Genomic DNA, 1,362 nt, shown 5'->3' with positions numbered 1-1,362 from the left:
CGCAAGGACCCTTCCCCAGGCTCTCTAAGCTCCGCCGGGCATGCGGAGGGGACCACTCTGGCAACAGCTTTTCCCAAGAAGACCGAGCTAAGCTCCAGAGGGAGCCCCCCCACCCCCACGTCCAGCCTCGGGGCTCCTTCCTCGCCTTCCCATTGCACCCACCCGGGAGGCCCCTGAAATGTGCAGCGGCGTGCAAGCGCCCTGCAGTGTACCCTGCATGGGGAACTGGCACCCCAGCCCCAGGCCGGCTCAGCTGGTGGGATGCTGATCACAGCGCTCCAAGAGCTCAGTCATGAAGGAGATGTAGACGATGGCCAGGCGCAGTGTTTCGATGCGGGACAGCCTTTTTTCGTATGCGAAGGTGGGCACCTTTCTCCGCAGCTGGTCGAAGGCCTCGTTGAGGTTGAACATTCGCTTTCTCTCTCGGATGTTGGCAGCCTGACGCTGGGCGTAGGTGATCACCCTTTTCCTCCGGGGGCGGCCCAGCAGCGAGGCACCTCTTCCGCGCTCTTCTTCTTCTTCCTCCTCCTCTTCTTCCTCTTCCCCCTCGTCTACATCCCCTTCCTCAAACCGCACCAGTGCCCTCGGCCTTCCGTCTGTAAGTACGAGGGCTGGATCCCCGAAGTGCGCTCCGGGCGAGAAGTCGCGGAAGCCAGGGCGTCTCGGGGACGCCAAGGACAGGTCTGCGACGAAGTCCAACACAGCGGCGTCCACGCAGCTCACCCGAGAGGCCGCCATGGCTGCGGCGCGACCCTGCGGCTCTTGGAGGTCTCTCCTGGAGGATGAGGATGTGGTTACCTACCAGGCCCGAGTCTGAGCCCGCATCCGCGCGCGCAAGTGGCCAGCGGACATCCCTTTTTTTAAGGAAGCTGGTTAAAGGATTAGTCGCACTCCCGCGACGATTCTGGCCAAACCCCTATCCTTGGAGTTGGTGGAGGCAGGCAAGCTTGCGGGCCCTTGGATAAATGCAAGGTGCAGGCCTAAGGACCTGGGCAGGTCTGCGCAGCGACCCCGAAACGCTTTATTCTTGACCATAAATCCTCAGGTCTTACCTGCCAGGCCTTTTGCGACTGTCTTCACTCCTAGGGCCAAAGAATGCGTCCCACACTACAAGTCTCCCGCGGTTCTCTAATTCCCTCCTGGGTTTTCAAAGCCAGGATGTTTTCCACCGTGGTGGCTTCTCCTAGACTTCAGGGTAGGAGACCTGAATCTTGCCACCTTCTCTCCAATGGAGTAGAGCAAGTGCACGCGTATTTAATGATGTCCTGAACAGGGGCCCAACCCGGTCAGGGGCTCTAGGAAAGTATTTGTTCCGTATCCCAGCGCAGCGGCAGCTGAAAGGCAAGCTCTTCCATTAGCTTA

At 59.9% G+C, this 1,362-nt stretch overlaps 1 protein-coding gene across 1 annotated transcript; it reads right to left on the bottom strand.

Moving 5' to 3' along the window:
* Positions 1 to 249: 249 nt before the first annotated feature.
* On the bottom strand, positions 250 to 738 carry FERD3L (Fer3 like bHLH transcription factor). Its single transcript, XM_040964901.1, has one exon. The coding sequence runs from the start codon at positions 736 to 738 to the stop codon at positions 250 to 252; it is 489 nt and encodes a 162-aa protein (XP_040820835.1).
* Between the last annotated feature and the right edge of the window lie 624 nt (positions 739 to 1,362).

Source organism: Ochotona curzoniae, unplaced genomic scaffold (genome assembly GCF_017591425.1).
Source record: "Ochotona curzoniae isolate NIBS_2020 unplaced genomic scaffold, NIBS_Ocur_1.0 scaffold_3835, whole genome shotgun sequence".
Classification (NCBI taxonomy): Eukaryota; Metazoa; Chordata; class Mammalia; order Lagomorpha; family Ochotonidae; genus Ochotona; species Ochotona curzoniae.
The sequence above is the reverse complement of the archived record's forward strand: the minus strand, read 5'-3'. Positions and strand labels throughout refer to the sequence as shown.